The 22,234-nt window shown below is 41.3% G+C and overlaps 1 protein-coding gene across 2 annotated transcripts in view; it reads right to left on the bottom strand.

Moving 5' to 3' along the window:
- Positions 1-22,234, bottom strand: part of LOC124798260 (NBAS subunit of NRZ tethering complex-like) — a 424,226-nt gene that overhangs the window by 170,376 nt on the left and 231,616 nt on the right. For both annotated transcript variants that reach the window (XM_047261580.1, XM_047261581.1), the window contains exon 27: positions 11,839-11,978. In XM_047261580.1, coding sequence (XP_047117536.1) covers positions 11,839-11,978 — 140 coding nt within the window. The remainder of the gene's footprint in view (positions 1-11,838; positions 11,979-22,234) is intronic.

Here is a 22,234-nt window from a genome sequence, read left to right as displayed (position 1 = left end):
TGGAAGTATGCAGGAAGGTATTAAATTCACATGTCACTATGAGGCAGCTTGAATGTAAGAATGGGATCAGCCAAGGGGTATTCTGCAAATACCACAATCTATTGTACACTGATCAGCCAGAACATTATGACCATAGACCTACTATCAATATAAACCCATCCAGGTGATAGCAGCGTCAACTGGCGAGGAATGACTGCTAATTAGACAGACGCACAGTGCATGTAGTATCAGTAAGCTTGTTGTCTGTGCGTACAATGCGGAAGGTGCACAATCTGAGTTTGATTGAGGGCAGATTGTGATGGAATGGAGGCTCGGCATGAGCACTTCGAAAACTGCATGACTTGTTGGGTGTTCGAGGAATGCTATGCTGAGTGTATTTATTAAGATGAAACTATGTCCAGATGATGTAGGGTTGGGCAGCCACCCCTCAATACAGATGTAGGACATTGTAGGCTAGCAGACTGGTAAAAAAGGACAGGCACTGAACTGTGGCAGGACTAACATCAGACTTTAATGCTGGGCAGAGTACAAGTGCGTCTGAACACACAGTGCACTGAACACTCCTAACAATAGGACTCTGCAGCCGATGACCCACGCATGCGCCAATGTTAACATCACAACATCGGTGACTATGGCTGAAATAGGCACACTATCACCAATGGGTGTTGGTGCAGTGGCAAAGCATTTGGTGGTCTGATGAATACCGGTTCTTTCTTCAACATGCCAATGGGAGGGTGTGAATTTGTTGTCTTCCAGGAGAACAGCTCCTCGACACCTATACGGCAGATTGGAGACAAGCCGGCAATAGCTCCATTACACTCTGTGGTACATTCACGTGGCCATCACGGGTCCAGCAGAGCTCATGCAAGGCACTGGGTGCAATACACATACACCCCTTCATAACAATCATATTTCTGGATGACAGTGACATTATTCAACAAGACAATGTGCCCTGTCACAGGGCAAGGAAGATGATGGAATAGTTCGAGGAAAACAGTGGTGAGTTCCAATTTATGTGCTGCCCCCAGCTCCCCAGAAATGAACCTGATCGAACACATCTGGGATGTGATTGACTGTGGTGTCAGAGTTCATTGCCCTCTTCCCCGGAATTTACAGGAATTAGGTGGCTTGTGTGTGCAGATGTGGTGCCATCTCGATCCAGTGATCTACCAAGGCCTCATTTCTTCCATGCCATGTTACATTGTTGCTGTTATCTGTGCCAAAGGTGGACATACTGGCTATTAAGTAGACGGTCATAATATATTTGATGGTTAGTGTATTTCATTCTTTCCATACTTCATTCTATCAACAACTTCGCAGCAATTATTTTCAAGTTCAGTTACTGTTCTCTGAGTGGTGTCAACAAAAACATGAAAGTGATGTAACATTTCTATGCAAGATCTTGTTTATGGATGAAACATTATTTATAAGGCCATAGGCAAATAATCTTCACAATATGAACTACTTATCAGTAAAAAATCCAAGCCTGCTTAGAGAAGGGGGCGAAAACTGACTATTGTCTGTCAATTTATAGTGTAGCAAAATAATTTAATTGGATAGATAAAAAATCTACTCACCAAGCGGCGTCAGAACACACACACACACACACACACACACACACACACACACACACACACACACACACACACAAAAAAGAGGGATGAGAAGGAATCCCGCGCAGTAAATCTACCCTGACCTGAGGTGCTGGGCGACCTTCCCAAAATCTACCCGTTTTCCTAGACCTCTCCAGCCCTTTTCCTTCACCTCTCTTCCTTCCCATTCAACCCTTCTGCCTGAAGAAGGAGCCACTGGCTCTGAAAGCTTGCTTAATTACAAACCTCTTTTATGTGTGTGTTCTGCCATCGCTTGGTGAGTAGATTTTTTAACTATCCAATTAAATTACTTTGTCAAAAATGTATGGTGTGGGCTTCTCATGAAACACTTCATTGATTCCTACTTCATTGATTGAATTCTAAATAGCCACAAGTATCTACAAGTTCCTGAAAGATATGAGGCCACAGTTATTGGAAATGGTCTCACTGGGTGTAAGACGACCTATGTAGTACCAACACGATGAATGTTCTGCCCATTATGTTCATATAATTAAAGAACTTCATAACAGAACATTTAGAGATCACATGATTGGACATTCAAGATTCACAAATTGACTTGCTGTTTGTTCTGGACTTTAATCCATATGGAAAATTAAGACAAGAAATCTAGAAGGAAACTTCTATGACTCCTAAAGATATTAAATGCTGTATAACAAAGGTCTATGCTGCAGTTCATAAGGAATTCATTGTGTAGTATTGACTATCCAGAATCATTTTATAGCATGTATCAGCACTGTAAGTACCACACTTGACACAACAGACATAATAATAAACATGTGAATAGTATCCAAGTTACATTTTTGTTTAAATTTGCTACTATACAGCATAAATTTGTGAGAATTCTTCTCCTGAAGACCAAACAGTAGTCTGTGGTGATTAAGTCCTGCAGATGTTATGTTGTTTAAGTTTTCTTCTGCCATAGAAAACATATATAGTTTAATTTTTAACCTTCTGATAGGTGTAAGTATGTGTCAGATATGCAGCAACAATGTTTGTTACCTTTTCTGGGAAGGCAGGAGGGAGAGAAATCGCCCCTTTGTTCTAGCCTTTTCTATCGACCCCACCCTAATTCAGTCCTGGCTGCTGTCCGCTGCGGTAAACAGCAAGCTAGTAACACATGTTTCGTATCTGAGGAATATGCGCGACCCTCCATGTAAGTTTTTAACTTTTCATTTTCCACTGTTTATTGTTAAATGTTTAATGCTTATTACTAATTTAAAGTAGTGTACATTGTGAATTTACATGTGTCTCAAATCGACAATGAAATTAAACTAAATTGTATGTGTCTGATAAGCATGACCTTCAATGTTATTTATTCAGTTTCTTTTCACATTAATTTCTTACATACTATGCGGGACAAAGAGACATAGAATTTAAACAATCCTTTGCATGTTGAAGCTGTGATAAATGCAATTCTGCATGATACCAAAGATGAGGATGATCAGGACAACAGTTTTATAAGGACAGTGACATTGATGAAGAAGAGCACATATCGGAAAGAGTTGAAGATTCTGATACGAAACTGAGTGCTCAATCCAGAAGATGAAAGCACCAAATTGACATTCCAAACTGTTCAAAGGAAATATTAAAAAATAATCAAGGTTTGGTCATGGCACAAAGAGCCATGGAACAGGCAAAGACGAGGTAAACAAAATATTTTACCTCATCTGCTCAGAGTAATCGGACCTGTAAAAAACATGACTAATATTCTAGATTCATGGAAATGCCTCATCTCTGACACAATGATTGAACATATTGTAGAAAATACAAACAAACATACCTAAAAAAAAAAGATCCTGTAACTTACAAAACGGAAGGGTTGGTATGTTGATAGGAGACAATAAAAAACACAAACGCGCACACAATTTTCGAGCTTTCGTAACCCAAGGTTGCTTCATCAGGAAAGAGGGAAGGAGAGGAAAAGAAGAAAGGATGTGGGTTTTAAGGGAGAGGGTAAGGAGTCATTCCCATCCCGGGAGTGGAAAGACTTACCTTAGGGGGGAAAAAAAGACAGGTATACACTCGCACACACACACATATCCATCCGTTGTGCTGAACGGAATGGACAGTGTCTTGAAAGGAGGATATAAGATGAACATCAACAAAAGCAAAACAAGGATAATGAAATATAGTCAAATTAAGTCGGATGGTGCTGAGGGAATTAGATTAGGAAATGAGACACTTAAAGTAGTAAATGAGTTTTGCTATTTGGGGAGCAAAATAACTGATGATGGTCAAAGTAGAGAGGATACAAAATGTAGGCTGGCAATGGCAAGGAAAGCATTTCTGAAGAAGGACATGCGCCTGCTACCTTTCTTTCTCACATGTCATCATGCTACAAACTACACCATGGCTTTGATGTGACAGCCAGACCTCCATATATAGTATACACTGTGTAAAGACTGTATCAACAAAAGTCATTGCTTCAAACAATGGAAACTCCAGGAAGGAATATCAACAATGTAGGAAAAGACAGATTGCTACTTACCGTAAAGAAGACACGTCAAGTTGCAGAGAGACACTGTTAAAAGATATTTACAGGCTTTTGGCCACAACCTTCACCACCAAACTCCAATCCCTGCTTAACGCCTTACGCCCTACAACACCACCTCCCCTGAATCAATTTCCCTCCTCACCCCTATGACACCCTGTAATCCACGTTCTACATGCTCCCCCATAAACCCAACAACCCTGAACACCCCTTTGTGGCTGGTTATTTTGCCCCCACTGAAAGACTTTCAGCCCTCATTGGCCAACACCTCCCACCAATTGTTCGTAATCTAGCACACCATGTCCAAGACACCAACCACGTTCTTCACCGACTCTCCACCATCCCCACCCTTTAACCTCCTGGTTCCCTACCCATCACCACCTTATACATCAACACCCCTCATGCCCATGGTCTTACCACTATTAAACATTACATTTCCCAAAGTCCCTCAGACCCCAAACCCACTACCTCATTCCTCATACACCTTAGTAACTTTATCCTGACCCACAACCACTTCTGATTTGAAGAGAAGGTACATAAATAAATCTGCGGCACAGCCACAGGCCCCAGCATGGCACCTTCCTATGCCTACCTTTTTCTTGGGCATCTGGAGCAGACCTTCCTAGCATCCCAAAACACCAAACCCCTAGTCTGGCTCTGGTTCACTGATGATATCTTCATGGTCTGGAGTCAGGGCCAAGAAACCCTATCTTCATTCCTTCACCACTTCAACATCATCTCTCCCATCTTTGTCATGTGGTCCTCCTCCACCCAGAGTGTTGACCACCTATTCTCTGATGGCTCCATCAGCACCTCTGTCCACATTAAACCTACCAACCACCACCAGTACCCGCATTTTGACAGCTGTCATCCCTTTCACACCAAAAAATCTCTCCCGTACAGCCTGGTCACCGGGGATTGCATATCTGCATAACAAAAACTCCCTTGCTCAGTCTGCTGAGGGTCTTAAGAAGGCCTTCACAGACAGGTACTATCCCCTGGACAGGGACTATACCCCACACCTAGCCGCAAACAGATATCCCGAGCCAATGCCCCTCACACTCCCAATCCTCCCACCAGCCCCAAGAACTGGCCACAAAGGAATGTCCCCTACTATCACCCTGTACCACCCGGGACTGGAACAACCGAATCATATGGTTTGCCAAGGCTTACCTGTCATTGTGCCCTGAAATGTGGGACATCCTACCCAAGATACTTCGCACCCCTCCTCAAGTGGTGTTCCATTATCAACCCACCTCCATAACATCCTAGTCCATCCCTATGATACTCCCAATCCCAACCCCTTGTCACATGGATCATATCTCTGTGGAAGAACAAGGTGCAAAACCTGCTCAATCCACCCAAATAGCACTTCCTATTCCACTCCTGTCGTAGGTTTATCCTACCCCACCTGCGAAAGCAGCCACATCGTTTACCAGCTCTGCTGCAATTATTGTACAGCTTTTTATATTGGTACGACTACCAACCAGCTGTTTATCAGGATGAATGGCCACCACCAAGGTGTAGCCAAGAACAAATTAGACTACCCTGTGGCACAATATGCAGCTGAATGTAATACACTTAATTTCAATGGCTGCTTCACTACCCGAGTCATCTGAATCCTTCCCTCACCATCAGCTTTTTTGAGCTGCGCAGATGGGAGTAATCCTTACAACACATTCTCTGCTCCCATAATTATCACGGCCTCAACCTACACTAACATACTGTACCCAAAATCTCCACCCAACAGTGTCGTCCCCCCCCCCCCCCCTCGCCACCATCCTGCCATCTGCTCCCCATTCTCACCTCCCACCCTGTTTATTTACAGCCCTCTGCCAATACATCCACTGGCTTTCCCCACTCCTCCCTTTTGTTTTTTGCTCCTTTTTTCCCCACCCCCCTGCCCCATAGTCTCCTGACGTTGGGCCTGTTGGCAGTCTAGTCCCTGCACACTCCACCAGACAGCATTCGTCTCTCTCCCCAACTGTACACTACTATCCCCTCCCCTTCCCAGCCCCCTTCAGATTGTTGCTTGCATCCCATGTGATTGGTGCATTCTGGCCCAAGAGGTATGAGGTGTGCTTGCTCGATTGTGTGTGTGTGTGTGTGTGTGTGTGTGTGTGTGTGTGTGTGTGTGTGTGTGTGTGTTGTACTGATGAAGGCTCCAGCTGAAAGCTTTATGTAAACGTCTTTTTATTGTGCCTGTCTGGAACTTGGAAAGGCATTATTTGATATTTAACTTCACCTAATAGGGCCAAACAATGCACTTTTCACACATCTTCACTGTGCCACAGCACTGAAGCACTATACTTTAGTAGCACAAAAGTCGTAACGCTAACAACCAAGTACAGGAAGCCTTTAACTACACTTTCTTGTAACAAATCGTACCTAAAATGAAGCATTTTCAAAAGAGCCCCAATTTACTGATACTTTGAAACAGATTGTATTAACGTCACAAACTCTATAATGATGATGATAATAATAATAAAATGAAGAAGAAGAAGAAGAAGGAACAACTTCCAAACATGGAGTTTAACTCCATACAATATGGCAGCTCCTAAGTTATGTTTGTGATGTAAAAATGATGTCATATCTCACAGGCCACATTCCTCTCCACGAGGCAAAAATCTGACATGTCCTGTTCTTCATCTCATACTTCACAGTGTAGTGGAATGTGGAATTCCATGAAGTTGCAATCACTGGCTCCTCATCCACCTGCACTTCCACATCCCATGAGAGGACAGCTTCATATGGCACTTCTTGACATATTTCCACAAGCATGTGGATACACACATTTAAAAAATCATGACTTTTTTATATCAGGCTTCGGAGTTCATACTACAAACATAGTATGTGCCCCTTCCATGCTTGAAGGCCACTATATTTTGAAAGGGAATGAAAAGCAAAATGATGTCCTTAAACTATGCCATTTCTTAAAAACATCTGGTATTGTGATGATCCTTTTAGTTATTATCAGCTTCCATTAATAGGTCAAACAAACATTAGTGACTGAAATGAAATATACAAGCTGTTTATAAAAAAGTGTATCATACTCTTACAGGAGAATAGTACAGCTCGAGATTATAGAGGTATGGTGAGGAGGGGAGGGATAAAACGAACATAAATATCTAGAAATAAATACCTATTGAGATATAGGCCATTTTGCATTTGGTGAGAAGGGTCAACACTCAGTACTGTGGGCTGTCATCCTGTTCAGGCTAATTTCTTACTGGTTGTGTGTCTCCATGTTTCGTCCTCTCACTGTGACACTATTGTCATACAAAGCTCTTACAACTGTCTCCTACATCACCCATTGTGTATGTATTGTTTTGAAGTTGTGGTAGCATCAAAATGAGGTTAGATACTCCCTGAAGTTTGAACACCATAAACAGTGAAAGGAAGTCTGATTATTCCAAGCAGAGAATGGCAGCTACTGCTTTCCGCAATGATTAGCTAATGGAATTAATTGAGAAGCATTTGTGGTTTGTGTCACACAACAATGTGAGTGCCATACTCCATCTAGAAAAAAGTTCAGCAGGTTGTTCCAGTAACTTGCACAGACAGTATCATTTGCACCAAAGACAAGAAATAGCAGCAGACCTTGCACAGTTTGCATGCCAGATATGGAAGAGCAAGTTTTGCAATAAGAAGAAGATGATCATAAAACTTGCACAAAGAACTGGACACACTCTTGATAGATAATTCTGCCGAGCAGTTACTTTATTCATACCACTTACAACTTGTGCATATTTTCAGGCCACAGGGACACCCTAATAGATTACAGTTTTGCTAATAGATTTGAAGAATGAACACTGAAGATCTACAGATCACAGTCTGAATTTTATTTATGGATGCAGGATTCACACAGTGTGGGATACAACAACAACAATTACCATAGTGGACAGAGGCAAATCCTCAAACACTCATGGACACGAAGCACAAGATTTGTTTTAGATTTGTGTGTGTGTGTGTGTGTGTGTGTGTGTGTGTGTGTGTGCGCGTGCGTGCAGGAACTGTGGGTGACACATTCAAAGAGCCATACACTTTACTGGACAAATTAACAGGTACTAATTATAACCAATTTCTGTGCAACAAATTACCCATGCTAGATAACAAATATTACTTTGACATAAAGACAACAACTCTGATTTTGCACGAAGTGCATCAGGTGGTTTCTACACCTAGTATAAATGTTTCTAACGTGCACATGTGTGTGGGTGCACGCACGCGTGCACACACACACACACACACACACACACACACACGCATGCGCGCGTGTGCGCTGCGCTGCGCTCTCTCTCTCTCTCTCTCTCTCTCTCTCTCTCTCTCTCTCACACACACACACACACACACACACACACACACACACACACACACAAGCGATGGATTGTTAAAGATGATCCAGTGCCATGGTCTACCTCTTCACACGAGCTTAATATCATAGATTTCTGGTTGTGGGTATATTTAAAGGCACTGCTATATCCAACATCCACTGACAAGATGCAAACATTGAAGGAACGTGTGTCACACACTATCCAATCAAAAGTATTTGGACACCTATTGGTGGATATTAAAATGGATTCTGTCCATCCTTCAGCTTTATGACAGCTTGAACTATGTGGGGGACACTCAATGAGGTGTCCAAATGTGTGTGGGGGAATAGCAGCCCATTCTTCCTCAACACCCAAAACCATAGGAGGTAGTGATATTGTACACTGGGGTCTGGAGTGAAGTCGACTCTCTAACTCATACCAAGACTTGGGTTCAAGTTGGGACCCTGGGCAGGCCAGTCCATTTCAGGAATGTCACTGCCCACAAACCATTGCCTCGCATATGCTGTTTTATGACAGGGTGCTTTGCCATGCTGATACAATCAATCATTGACTCAGAACTGTCCAGCTACTGTAGACAGTAAACAATGTTTTACAATGTGTTCATATCCTTCCACATTTAGTACTTTCTTCAGTGCAATAAGGAGACCACACACTAACAACAAAAAACCCTTAATACTGCAACATCACCTTCTCTGTACTTCACTGTGAGAACTATACATGATGGCAAATAATGTTCTCAAAGCATTTCGCACACCAAACCCTTTCATTAACACGATTCACTGCTCCAAATGATTCATTTCCAGTCATCCACTGTTCAGTGGTGACACTCTTTACACTTTCTCAAGTGCTGCTTAGCATAAACTACAGAAATGTGTGACTTATAAGGTACTGCTCAATTATTGTATCGCATTCTTTTGAACACTCTATGTACTGTCACTGTGCTACCTGGACTGCTGGTAGCACTTTAGACCTCACGAGTTATTTCTTCCACTGATTTCATGTAATTTTTTGCAGATACATCTACTGTGCTCAACAGTCCCTGACCATCAGTAAAAGAGAGGTCTGCCTGGTTTTGGTTTAGCTATGGTAGTTTCTTCACACTTCCATGTCACAGTCATATCATCAACAGTCGACTGACAGTTTTTGAAGAGTTGAAATGTTCCTGAGGAGTTTATTACTCAGGTGACATCCAATGACTAGTCCCCATTTGAAGTCACTGAGCACTTCTGTCTGACCCATTCTGCTATTACATCTTCTCTACTGACAACACAATACTCTCTCCCTCCTTTTATGCTAGTGGGTTTAGCTCTCATTATATCTAGTGGTCAATACCGTATTACATGAGTCTATCCTGATACTTTTCAATTGATAGTGCCCATGTTACCAAATCCAACAACAGTTTGGTATGTTCAAACAAGTTCATGAGTCTTTGAGAAAGATGACAGAATCAAGTGTCAGAACTAGTGATAACTGCTCAGAACGTTACCTGTAGAGTCAGCAGATAGATGGATAACACAGGACAGAATGGTCTCTGTCTTGTCAAGTGTGTTTCCGGTCATATGTTTATAAAACTTTTTTCTAGTGTTGGCCAGTAATACAATGGAAGATTACGGCTTAACTTCCATTGGAGATAGAGCATAAGCTTGGGCACAGAAAGGATGGGGAAAGAAATTAGCCATGTCCTTTTCAAAAGAATCAGCCCAACATTCACTTTAAGCAATTTAGGGAAACCACAGGAAACCTCAGCCAAGATGGTCACATGCAGATTTGAATAACCATCCATCCAAATCCGAGTCCAGTCTCTTCGACTCCGCCACGTCCCTCTGTTCAGCCAGTAAGTATTTCCTGCATAAATCTGACACTCTTTTTAAATGTATCTCTGTGTGTGTGTGTGTGTGTGTGTGTGTGTGTGTGTGTGAGTGTGTGTGTGTGTGTGTGTGTTTGTTTAATATTTTCTAAACATGGGAGCTATCTGCATCACTTTATACATCAGTATAAATTAAATTAAATACTTTTATCTGTTCAAACAGCAGTGTTTTAATTTTCAGTTTTGAGATAAGCTGAAGGTTTCTTTTCTACGAGAACCACTATGTTTCAGAAAATAAATGCATGACCATATGTTCCACCAACCTACGCATAACAGCTTTTATAATTTACTAATTACCAAGTTGGTAGGGTTGTAGCCTATCCCCGATGTTATTCAATCTGAATATTGAACAAGCAGTAAAGGAAACAAAAGAAAAATTTTGAGTAGGAATTAAAATCCATGGAGAACAAACAAAGACTTTGAGGTTTGCCAATGACATTGTAATTCTGTCAGATACAGCAAAGGACCTGGAAGAGCAACAGAACAGAATGAACAGTGTCTTGAAGGAAGGATATAAGATGTACATCAACAAAAGCAAAAGGAGGATAGTGGAATGTAGTCGAATTAAGTCGGGTGATGCTGAGGGAATTAGATTAGGAAATGAGACACTTAAAGTAGAGAGGAGTTTTGCTATTTGGGAGCAAAATAACTGATGATGGTCAAAGTAGAGAGGATACAAAATGTAGGCTGGCAATGGCAAGGAAAGTGTTTCTGAAGAAGTGAAATTTGTTAACATCGAGTATAGATTTAAGTGTCGGGAAGTCGTTTCTGAAAGTATTTGTATGGAGTGTAGCCATGTATGGAAGTGAAACATGGACAATAAATAGTTTGGACAAGAAGAGAATAGAAGCTTTAGAAATGTGGTGTTACAGAAGAATGCTGAAGATTAGATGGGTAGATCATGTAACTAATGAAGAGATAGTAAACAGAATTGGGGAGAAGAGCAATTTGTGGCACAACATGACTAGAAGAACGGGACAGATGGTAGGACACTTTCTGAGGCATCAAGGGATCAACAACTTGGTATTGGGGGGAAGTGTGGAGGGTAACAATTGTAAAGGGAGGCCAAGAGATGAATACACTCAGCAGATACAGAAGGAGGTAGGATGCAGTATTTACTCTGAGATCAAGAGGCTTGCACAGGAGAGGGTAGCATGGACAGATGCATCAAACCAGTCTGTGGACTGAAGCCAACAACAACAATAACAATTACCAAGTACACATAAACAACACACTACATGAAAATGAGGCAAATCCCCATCTCCTCTCCCCAACCCAGCTCAAATCATGGTACTATTTTTATATACAGATCTACATATTATGATAATATTAGATGCAGGTAGCTGTTCTAGTTATTTTCATTATATCTTATTTCTCATTTATTTTACTAATATACTGTACAACTAACATTGCAGATCAGAGAAAGGTATATAATACTTTCACATACATAACAAATGGCCTTACTTTCTAAAAATATTTGTAAGGAAGTCAACATTTCTAACCACAACCATTAGTAAAAAAAATGGCTCTTACCTGAGAGCATCTTTCCAGAAATTCTTATTGCCAACATTTTTAAGTAACTGGTATGTTGTTTTTCTGATAACTTCAGTAGAACCTTCGACAACATTCATTATACTCAGGACGGGCGGAAATTCTCGTTTAGGTGTCATAGGCTAAGGAGGAAAAATGTGTCATTAAGAAACTGAACGTATTATGATTACAATATGAAACATTTTGAAAGCAGTATGCCAACTTATACAATGCAGTGGGCATTAAAATGCACAGACATTAGTGAAAATTACAACAGCCAGAAAGCATAGCCTTAATGAAACCAAACTTAAGAGCATATGTAGAACAGCGTACCCGTAATAAGTGAAAAGGCTGTGGAGTGAGCATACACAAATGCTACAAAACATGCACTCATGTTGATGGAAAAGTCAGAAGTGTGTCAAACTTGGTGACAAATCACCAAAGTGAAACTTTAAAGGGATCATACAGGAATGTGCATCTCCTGGATGAGACAATGTGACCACAGCAGGGGGTGACCACCTCCTCCTTTATGCGACTGTAACAGGCCAGTTACCTTTGCCCCTCTCCCCTTCACATCCCATTTTGGCTTGGTGCTGGTGTTCTTTACTAGGTGTGAATCTGTCTGCATAGATAGTTAGGTTTCCTAGGCTGCAGTCTACATTGGCAGCACACCCATTATTGTGTCAGCTTTCACTGTTGACAAACACAAATACCTTCGACTGCAATGAGTATATAATGCTATTACAGTCACACAGAGTAGAACTGTCATCTCTCAGACATAAATCCCTTCAGCTTGACATGCACTGATGTTAGATGCAACCATGATGGTCACAATACAGCAGACTAAGTTGTTCAAAGGTGTAATGGACAAACAGTATGTGTGTGGCTCAGGGGTCTAACTGGAAATAACGTAATGTGTGTTCTTTAATCTAATGTATTGATGGTAATCTGAAAACTAACCTCTACATCACAGATTTTTAGAGCCCAATGTACTGACCCCTCTCCCTCCTTCAATTAAATCCACACAGCAGAGCATTTGTAAGTGCCATGTGGAGATGAGTGTACAAGTTCTCAGTGTGCAACTTTTGAGCAACATTGGTCTCCATCCTTATCTGATATGATGCCTATAGAACATTTTTGTTCATCATATTCCCCCAGCAATGATTATTATTTCTTTTGTGAACACTCCAGCAAATCATGTAGGGGGTGATGTCCCACAAACAAACCACGGACCACCTTGCTTCCACACCGTAGTGTTAGAAGGCTACTACTGCCACTCATCAGGGCTTCACATTACACTGAATTCTCGAAGTCAGAGTCGATTTACAGTTCCAAAATCCTAGGATTGTCATATCATCACACATCACCAACTCAATAACATGTATCATAGCTGATACTTTAATTTTTGAAAATGTTACTGTACTAAGGGAAATTATTTATGTACCATTCACACATACTAACATGATGATAATGATTTCCATAAAAAGTGATAATAATAATAATAATGATAAAGCAATAGTTGTCTGTGTTTAAGTAGCCCGGAACCAAAATCTTTAAACTAACTTGTACAATACTTATGAGATTATCAAGTATCAGACATATAACAAAATGTTTAATGTACATGCCAGACTGGGGATCAATTTGGATATCTGTCTCCTGTTGAGTGTTCCTCCAAATAAGCCATGTAATAGGTATGTCTCATAGACTATTTTCTTCAATAAGTTGCTCTTACCTATTTCCTCTAACTCATAGTTTCCCAAACTGCTCTCTGTGGAACACTGGTGTTCTGTGGGTAGTGAATAAGTGTTCCACAAAAACTATTAATAAAATGACATTCCTTTCTTTGACAATTTTTCTAGTTTTTTTTTAAACTTTATTATGATTTCTGTGTTGATTAAAACAAGGTTTCTGCAATTTTTAAAAACTTTAGTGCTCTTTAAAATAAACAAGGTGCTCCATCAAAGTACCAGACTCTCAAAGTGTTTCGTCAGAAGAATAATCAGTAACAAAACTAATTTTTTAAATTACAATGCATTTCAGATGCTTTGTTCTATCATTAGGCAACATTTTTAGTGTTTAGCTCACAGCATTACTCCCAGGAAACTTTTGATGCTGATTTCCCCAGGAAAGAGCAGATCCTTTGAACGGAAATGTATTTTTATAAAAAAGAAATATGTTTTTGTGATTGGTTACATTGTGCATCATTATTCACAGTTTTATAGGAAGAATAATTTAGTAATTGTATCAAAAGAAAATTTAACTGTGAAAATTAATACAGTAAAAGTCAGAATTGCTGGTCAGCACTTAGGTCTTGATGAAGCAAAATGTGTAGTGCTGCCAAGAGACACATGCAGAGGCAAAAGTGAGACACTTCCTTGTTTTGGAACTAATACTTCCTTCCTCGAGGAAGAGAGACAGGCAGATTGAGGAAGGTTAAAAGGAAGGGCAGGTCACTCAGACCACAGGATGAGAGATACCACCAATGCTGAGGACAAAAGTGGACAAAGATGAAGTGGAGGTGTCAGGGAGAGCAGGTACGACAAGGTGATAGCTTAGTAAGCATTGTGTTAATGTCGGAGATAAGGAGAGAGTTGGAAGTAAAGACTGCTAGGTCAATTAGGGGGAAGAGAAATGAATGAGGAGAAAGAAAAATGAAAAGAGCAAATTCAGTGACAAAGTTCAAGTCATCAGTCACAGAATAGAGGCTTTCACAGCAGGTGTCTGTATTATTGTTGGTATTTGTTTTAGCAGCATTAGAAGAGTGGGTAAGGGCTTGGAAATCCTACAGCCGTTTATAGAAAAAACTGACATTTCTGTTACAGATTCTGGTCATTTTTCTGAAAAATTAAAATCATTCATGTTGAGGTCAAATGATGTTATGGTCAGTTTTGATGCTGTATCACTATTCACTATTGCTCCTCTAAATGAGGTAATATCATAATTGGAAAACATTTTCACTGAGGATGTGGCAGTTATCTTAAACACTGTCCCATATCAACTTACTTTCAATGGGACAACAAATTCTATGAGCAAACTGATGGTGGTCTATGGTGAACACACTAAACACAGTTGTAGCAATTTTTACGTGGAAAAATTTGAAGAAGCAGTCCTCATGTTGGTTTCAACACACAGATACTTTCGTTATCTGGCCTCATGGAGAAAAAAACCTCTCAGAATTTCTGAGTAATATAAATTCTAATTGATAGACAACACATTTCTAGCTAGTTCTGCAGTGCAGGCAAGTAAGCTTTCAAAAAGCGTGATAAAATGTTGGAACCTGCCAGAAGAACTTTACTTAGCAGTTTGTACACCACAATAGCCAATTTCAGGTGCATTACCTTTCACTTGTTATAAATTTCTCAGATGTGTTTGGGAATAGTTTCAACACCAACCACTTGTTTTTTGGCCACAGTTTGCCGGTGGCCATTCATAGGGACAGACAGCTTGCTGGTTGTCATGCCTACATAGAATGCAGCACAGTGCTTGCAGCTTAGCTTGTAAATCACATGACTGCTTTCCACAGAAGGAAAGTTGCCACTCACCATATAGCAGAGATGTTGAGTTGCGTTAGGCACAACAAAATGATTAACGCAATTGTAGCTCTCGACCATAAAGGCCTTTATCAGCAGTACACACACACACACACACACACACACACACACACACACACACACATATTCACTCACACAAATGCAACTTGCACACATGTCTGCAGTCTCAGAGAACTGAAACCACACTGCGAGCAGCAGCACCAGTGCATGATGGAAGTGGCGACTGGTTGGGGCAGAGAAGGAGGCTGGGGCAGGTAAAGGGACGGGGAGAGATAGTATGGTAGAAGTCACGGACAGTGAAGTGTTGCTGTTTAGACGGAGCGCAGGAGAGAAGGTGTGGAGTGGGGTAAGTAGCGGAAAGGAGAGAAATATAAAGAAATTAAAGGACTGGGTGTGGCAGTGAAATGGCAGATGTGTAGTGCTGGAATGGGAACAGGTAGGGCGCTGGATGAGTGAGGACAGTGACTAATGAAGGTTGAGGCCAGGAGGGTTACAGGAACATAGGATGTATTGCAGGGAAGGTTCCTCTGCATTACAGAGATGCTGGTGTTGGTGGGAAGGATCCATATGGCACAGGCGGTGAAGCAGTCATTGAGATGAGGGATATCATGTTTGGCAGCGTGTTCAGCAACAGGGTGGTCCACTTGCTCTTTGGCCACAGTTTGTCGGTGGCCATTCATATGGACAGACAGCTTGCTGGTTGTCTTGCCTACATAGAATGCAGCACAGTGGTTGCAGCTTAGCTTGTAAATCACATGACTGCTTTCACAGATAGCCCTGCCTTTGATTGGGTAGGTGATGTCAGTGACCAGACTGAAGTAGGTGGTGGTAGGAGGATGTATGGGACAGGTCTTGCATCTAGGTCTATTACAGGGGTATGAGCCATGAGGTAAGGGATTGGGAGCAGGGGTTGTGTAAGGATAGACGAGTATATTGTGTAGGTTCGGTGGGCGGTGGAATACCACAGTAGGAGGGGTGGGAAGGATAGTGGGCAGGGCATTTCTCATTTCAGGGCATGACGAGAGGTAATCGAAACCCTGGCGGAGAATGTAATTCTACTTACCCGTACCACTCCCTGCACTCCCACCTTCTACATGCTTCCTAAAGTCCATAAACCCAAACCACCCAGGATGCCCCATTGTGGCCGGTTGCTGTGCCCCCACTGAGAGAATCTCTGCTCTCGTTGACCAACATCTTCAACCTATTACCCAGAACCTATCCTACTATATAAAAGATATCAACCATTTCCTCGACCGACTCTCCACAGTTCCTTTGCCTTTACTACATGATGCCCTGCTCGTCACCATTGATGCCACCTCCCTGTACACTAACATTCCTAATGCCCACGGCCTTACTGCTATCCAACAATACCTTTCCAGAAGCCCTTTGGATTCCAAACCAACAACCTCCTTCTTAGTCTCCATGACCAACTATATCCTCACCCACAGTTACTTCTCCTTTGAAGGCATTACCTACAAACAAATCTGTGATACGGTTATGGGCACCCGCATGGCACCATCCTATGCTAACCTATTCATGGGCAACCTAGAGGAATCCTTCCTAAAAACCCACAACCCTAAATGCCTCACCTGGTTCTGATTCACTGTTGACATCTTTGCTATCTAGATTGAAGGTGAGGACACCTTGTTCACATTCCTCCAGAACCTCAACAACTTATCCCCCCTTTGCTTCACCTAGTCTTACTCAACCCAACAAGCCATCTTCCTAGATGTTGACCTCCACCCCAGAGATGACTACATCAGTACCTCTGTCCATATCAAACCTACTAACCACCAGCAATATCTCCATTCCATACCGAGAAGTCCCTTCCGTGCAGCCTAGCCACCCATCGTCATCGCATCTGCAGTGATGAGCAGTCCCTCTCAAAATATACCGAGTGTCTCACTGAAGCCTTCACTGACCGTAATTATCCCCCCATCCTTGTACAAAAACAAATCTCCCATACCTTATCTTTCCAGTCTACCACCACCTACCAAAGTCCCACAGTCCGGCCACAGAAGAGCATTCCTCTCATAACTCAGTACCATCCAGGACTGGAGCAACTGTATTACATTCTCTGGCAGGGGTTCAATTACTTCTCGCCATGCCCTGAAATGAGAAATGTCCTGCCCACTATCCTTCCCACCCCTCCTACCGTGGTATTCCACTGTCCACCGAACCTACACAATATACTTGTCCATCCTTACACAATCCCGCTCCCAATCCCTTACCTCATGGCGCATACTCCTGTAATATACCTAGATGCAAGACCTGTCCCATACATCCTCCTACCACCACCTACTCCAGTTCGGTCACCAACGTCACCTACCCATCAAAGGGAGGGCTACCTGTGAAACCAGTCATGTGATTTACAAGCCTAGCTACAACCACTGTGCTGCATTCTATGTAGGCATGACAACCAACAAGCTGTTGCCTAACACGCTGCCAAACATGATATCCCTCATCTCAATCACTGCTTCACAGCCTGTGCCATACGGATCCTTCCCACCAACACCAGCTTTTCTGAATTGCGCAGGTGGGAACTTTCCCTGCAACACATCCTACATTCCCGTAATCCTCCTGGCCTCAATCTTCTTTAGCCACTGTCCTCACCCATCCAGCCACCTCCCTGTTCCCCTTCCAGCACTACATAGCCGTCATTTCACCACCACACCCAGTCTTGTAATTTCATTTCACCACCACACCCAGTCTTTTAATTTCTTTTTATTTCTCTCCTTTCCACTACTTACTCCCTCCCCCTTCTGCACCTTCTCTCCTGCCTTCCACCAAAGCTGCAACACTTCACTGTCCGCCACTCCCACCATAATATCCCTCCCCCTGCCCCTCCCCACCCCCGACTTCTCCTTACCCCCACCCAGTCGCCACTTCCATCATGCACTGGTGCTGCTGCTCACAGTGTGGTTTCAGTTCTCTGAGACTTCAGACGTGTGTGCAAGTTGCGTTTTGCGTGTGCCTGTGCCTGTGCGTGTCTACTGCTGACAGAGGCCTTTATGGCCGAGAGCTACAGTTGTGCCTATCGCAACTCAGCATCTCCGTTATATGGTGAGTTGCAACTTCCTTACCTGGTACTAATACAAAGTTCACTACAGAAAAAGATAAATAAGGTAAAATTTCATATCTGGATGGACAGCTACTTACAAAACCCGACCCAAAGGTTAGGGCATAATGACAGGAAGCCTATTAACATGGATAGATACCTTCACAGAAATTCCAATCACCATCTCAAGCTGAAAAGCAGAGCTATTAAATCACTGGTGGATCAGGCTAAAAGACACTGTGAACCACAGTATTTCCAGGATAAGCTTGACTATTTAAGAATTGCTCTCAGAAGAAATGGCTACTCTGACAAAGAGATAAATTGGGTAATTCACTCCAAAAGGTCTTGGGCTTCAAATGAAAAAGAACCAACTAAAGGAAAAATTTCCCTTCCATCTGTAAAAACTGTCACAGATCATATCAGCAAAGTACTGATAGGCTGTTTAATCCAAGGACCCACATCTGCTGCTTGCCACAGCAGGAATATACAAAATCCCTTGCACTTGCGGCCGAGTGTACATAGGAACTACAAAAAGAAGCATTAACACACAGCTCAAGGAAGAAAAAAAAATTGTAACCAGGGCAAGACAGATATATTAGCAGTAGCAAATCATGCTTGGGACTGGGGAACCACCAAGTTTGTTTCTCTGACACTGTGGTTTTAGCAACATCTAATCATTACTGCACTAGGATACACAGACCACAGAAATTCAGAAGGGAAAAAACAACTGTAACAGGAAAGAAGAAGGCTATGCTTGAAATTAGACAAGGTGTGGGTCTTAGTGTTAAATAAACCATACAGTGCCAACTCTTCCCCATTATAAGTTCGATGACGTAAGTTGGCATATCTCCTTGATCTTACACAGCAGTCTAATGTCACAAACTGACTGTTGTATGGATACAAAGAAACCGTTCAGCTTGTTTGATAATGTATGTGCTTTCTGAGTTGTTAAAGCCTCTGATGATGTCTCCAGCATTGGAAGACAAAATGTTTGGCAGAGATAACACCCTGGACCACAGCCTAATGCCGATAAAACAAACATCAGGAATAAAGTTTCAATAAATTGTTCTCAGCATTGTAATTTCTTTTGTGGTCACTAATAGTTATATCAGGAATCTCTTGCAATTTGTCATGTGGACTGATCTAGCAAATCACTTAGAAGTTTCAGACGCAGTAATGTTTGCAGACGATAGCTAGTAGCCTTTTTATCAACCCACTAAACACAAGCAAAGCCATCGCTATGCTCCAACTGATTGTGCTTCAAACATGTCATGTGGCACATACCATAAATGCTTTCTGAATGTTTTTTGGTCACTATATGACAGTGTGGAAGAATTTATCGAATATAAGATGACAGAGTTTTTATTTGTTTATCTAATGAGTGACATACTTGTGAGTATTTTTAAAATTATCTGAGCACAGGTGTATATTGTAACATAAAAATCATATGACCGGAAGAAAAGTGACACTAGTTCCTATACAAAACCAAACTTTAATTAAAGCATGCTGAAACAGACCCTTAATTATTATGGCATAAATAAATCAACATGCTGAAAATTTCACATGCAAGAATAGGGAAAAGGGAGGGGGAGAGGGGCGAAAATAATAATAGCAAATAAAAAGTACTCAGAAATGGTTTCTACTAAATGTTGGTTATGTGACTATTTCTAAAATTAAGAGCAAATAGTAAAGGAAAGGACATAGTGCAGAAGCAACATATATAGGACAAGTCACTTAAGACATAACACCTCCCATTCTGTGAACTGTTCAAGATTCTGAAACAATGTTTGTGGCAAACGATAGTAGGCAGAGGGGCAGGAAATTTTGTTGCGCGGCTAATTCTCTGAACTCAAGGGAAAACCACGTTACTGAAACAAGTTTGTTTTTTTAATAGAACAATATAGTTTTTAAAAAGTAGTACCCTCTTGAATGGTCTAGTATGATGATATAACACTTTCTAATGTTGGTGTTGAAACTATTCACAAACACATCTGAGAAATTTATAACAAGTGAAAGGCAATGCACCTGAAATTGGCTATTGTGGTGTACAAACTGCTAAGTAAGGTTCTTCTGGTAGGTTCCAACATTTTATCACGCCTTTTGAAAGCTTACTTGCCTGCACTGCAGAACTAGCTAGAAATGTGTTGTCTATCAACAGCTCATTTCTGTTTCAATATTTCCTGTGAGCAAACGTGTACATCAATGAGAAGAATTTAGACACGTTACTTGTATATGGTGAATGCCCAAGAAATGCTGTCCGAACAGTATGGCACTATTGGAATGTTTATCCTGATTGCTGACAGTATCTGACACATCAGGCATTTACATGAGTTATTAGGACACCAGTGCTAACACACAGCTCAAATGTCACAGATGATGACGAAGAAGACTGCAACTGACAGAGCACATGACGAAGCTGTTCTGATCATGCTGCTTATCAGCTCTCAACACTGGCATGAGATTTATCATGAAGGAATGTGGGATCATTCAGACAAGTATCCTTCATGTCTTGCATCAACATACATCCTGCCTCTTTTATCTATCATTACATCAGGCACTGTAAGGAAATGATGAATCTCATTGGTTTGCTCAGCAACACCTGGGAAATAATACTATGTTTTTGAAATATGCTGTTTGCTAATGAAGTGACATTTACTAATCAGAGTAATGTAAATTTGTGAAACTTTCATTAAACTGTAGCAGAAAATCAGCAATGGCTTTGTCAAGCATAGTATTAATGATCATAGAGCATAAACATATGGTGCAGTAATGTAGGAAATTTCATCATGGGGACTTATTTAATTCCTGGTGCATTAAGTGGTCATACATATACATACTTTCTTACAAACATTCTACTTATTGTTCTTCAAGACATACCACCAGAAAAGTAACAGTTTATGTGGTCCCAACATGACAGCTGTCCAGCTCACTCTCTCCATACAACAACATGAATATTAAATGAAAAATTTCCTCACCATTGAATAATATGGAATACTGCCGTAAACTGGCCTGCCTGGTCATCCAATTCGACACCTTTCGACTTTTCTCTTTGGGGAGCACACAAATACATAGTCTACAATGAAACCCCAACCATGTCAAACAATACATGCCGACAAATCATTGCAACATAAACAGCTGTATCATTCAATGATATCCCATATATTCATCTATACCTCCCAAGGCAACTGCAAATCTGCCTTGATGTTGATGAGATCTGCAATGGCTCTATGGAGTTAATACCACCAACTAGTAGTGGCACCAGAGAATAGGGATAATACAGCATTCATAGATTCCACAGGGTATAATCAGTATTGCCATACGGCCTTCAATAAAAAAAATAAATAAAATAAAAAAATAAAAAAAAAGCACCATCAACGCTTCAAAGCCTGCTAGATGATGTATCGCAAGAACATAAAACTGTGGAATTATAACCATTCTGGACAACATAATAGTTTTTTCTATTACCTTAGATGAGCATGCCTTAAGAATGCGAAATGTTATATGCAGGCTCAAAGATACTCGTCTCGCCCTGAGCATGCAGAGATGTCAGTTTGCTCTGCAGGAGGTATGCTATTTGGATCATATCATTGCCAGAAAGGAATCAAATTCAACCTGCAGCTGCCAAAAGCTGTGTGCTATTTCCCAGCACCTGCCATGGTAACTGACTTCCACTCCTTTCTTAATCTAACAAATTATTATAGAAAATCTGTGACTGATAATGCAAAAATCACAAGGCTGCTCTCTAGAATGTTTAAAAAGAGTGCCAAGTTCCATTGGACTGTGGATTGTG

Source organism: Schistocerca piceifrons, chromosome 5 (genome assembly GCF_021461385.2).
Source record: "Schistocerca piceifrons isolate TAMUIC-IGC-003096 chromosome 5, iqSchPice1.1, whole genome shotgun sequence".
In the NCBI taxonomy this organism is placed as follows: Eukaryota; Metazoa; Arthropoda; class Insecta; order Orthoptera; family Acrididae; genus Schistocerca; species Schistocerca piceifrons.
The sequence above is the reverse complement of the archived record's forward strand: the minus strand, read 5'-3'. Positions and strand labels throughout refer to the sequence as shown.